This window comes from Panicum virgatum, chromosome 6K (genome assembly GCF_016808335.1).
Source record: "Panicum virgatum strain AP13 chromosome 6K, P.virgatum_v5, whole genome shotgun sequence".
NCBI lineage: Eukaryota > Viridiplantae > Streptophyta > Magnoliopsida > Poales > Poaceae > Panicum > Panicum virgatum.
Genome location: NC_053141.1, coordinates 34,698,645 through 34,699,662, shown reverse-complemented (window position 1 = coordinate 34,699,662; position 1,018 = coordinate 34,698,645). Strand labels below are relative to the sequence as shown.

Here is a 1,018-nt window from a genome sequence, read left to right as displayed (position 1 = left end):
CCTGGATTCTTTCTCGAACTTTCAATTTCGAAAATAAAAATCTATCTATATCCATATCCACATCTATATCTATATCTTCTTGAAGTATATTGTGCGCATTTTGTTCGAGTTATATATTGATTCAGGTTCTGTGGTGTTGCTCCTGCATCAAGTGATCATAACAAGCTGCATTAGCCTAAGTATGATGCCTGGGAAAATACTGCTCCTCCTGGTTGTGTTTGCAATACTGCCCCTGTGCCGGCCGGCGGCGATGACCGGGTAGTAGCGGTTGGACGCGAGGGGCTGGTCGGGGACGGGCACGAACACGACGGCGTCGGCGTAGGTGGCGCTGCCCTCGCCGTGGTCCTCCGTGTAGCGCACCGTGAGCACGCGGTTCTGCGGGAACGGGAGGTCCCGCACGCGCGTCCCGCCGCAGGTGCCCCAGCAGCACGTCTCGCCGTCGTCGCCGGGGCCCTTGACCACGAGGTACCCGGTGTTCCGGCCCTCCGGCGGTGGCCGGGACGCCGCCTCCGGGTGGCTCTTGAACAGGGACAGCGGCTTGGTCGCGTACATTCTGGTTAAGCTGACTTGCGTGTCCTGTGCTTTGTGTTGAAGTAGAGATGAAGACAAGAACTATATACATATATATAAGTATGTATATTTAGCGATGGACACGATACCTTTGACGAAAGATGACGTGGAGTATTATATGGATGTTTAACTTGTGATGATATGCTAAAATATAAATATAAAGATGAGATAAGAATCCAGAGCTGATAAATGGCCCGTATGGAAACGCGTCTTTGACCGGACTAGTTGTTAGTACGTACGTGCTGGGCATGATTGTACTGTGTGAGAAATTGCCGGTAGCATATAAGAGGCTAAGAGCTGCTTTGGTAGAACTTTTAGAACGGCTCCACGGATGGCATCACCTAAAACTGTACTTGAGAAGTATTTTAGAAACAGCTTCCTGCATAAAGCACTTCTTGAGGTCTGAAATGGTTTTCACTGTCCAGGAGGAGCTAAAAATACTTATTCC

General features: G+C 49.6%; 1 protein-coding gene across 1 annotated transcript in view; it reads right to left on the bottom strand.

Annotated features, from left to right (window-relative positions):
• The window catches only part of LOC120713423 (UDP-glycosyltransferase 91D2-like), a 22,387-nt gene extending 21,835 nt beyond the window's left edge, over positions 1-552 (bottom strand). Inside the window, exon 1 of the mRNA XM_039999389.1 lies at positions 256-552. Coding sequence (XP_039855323.1) covers positions 256-552 — 297 coding nt within the window. The remainder of the gene's footprint in view (positions 1-255) is intronic.
• Positions 553-1,018: the final 466 nt, after the last annotated feature.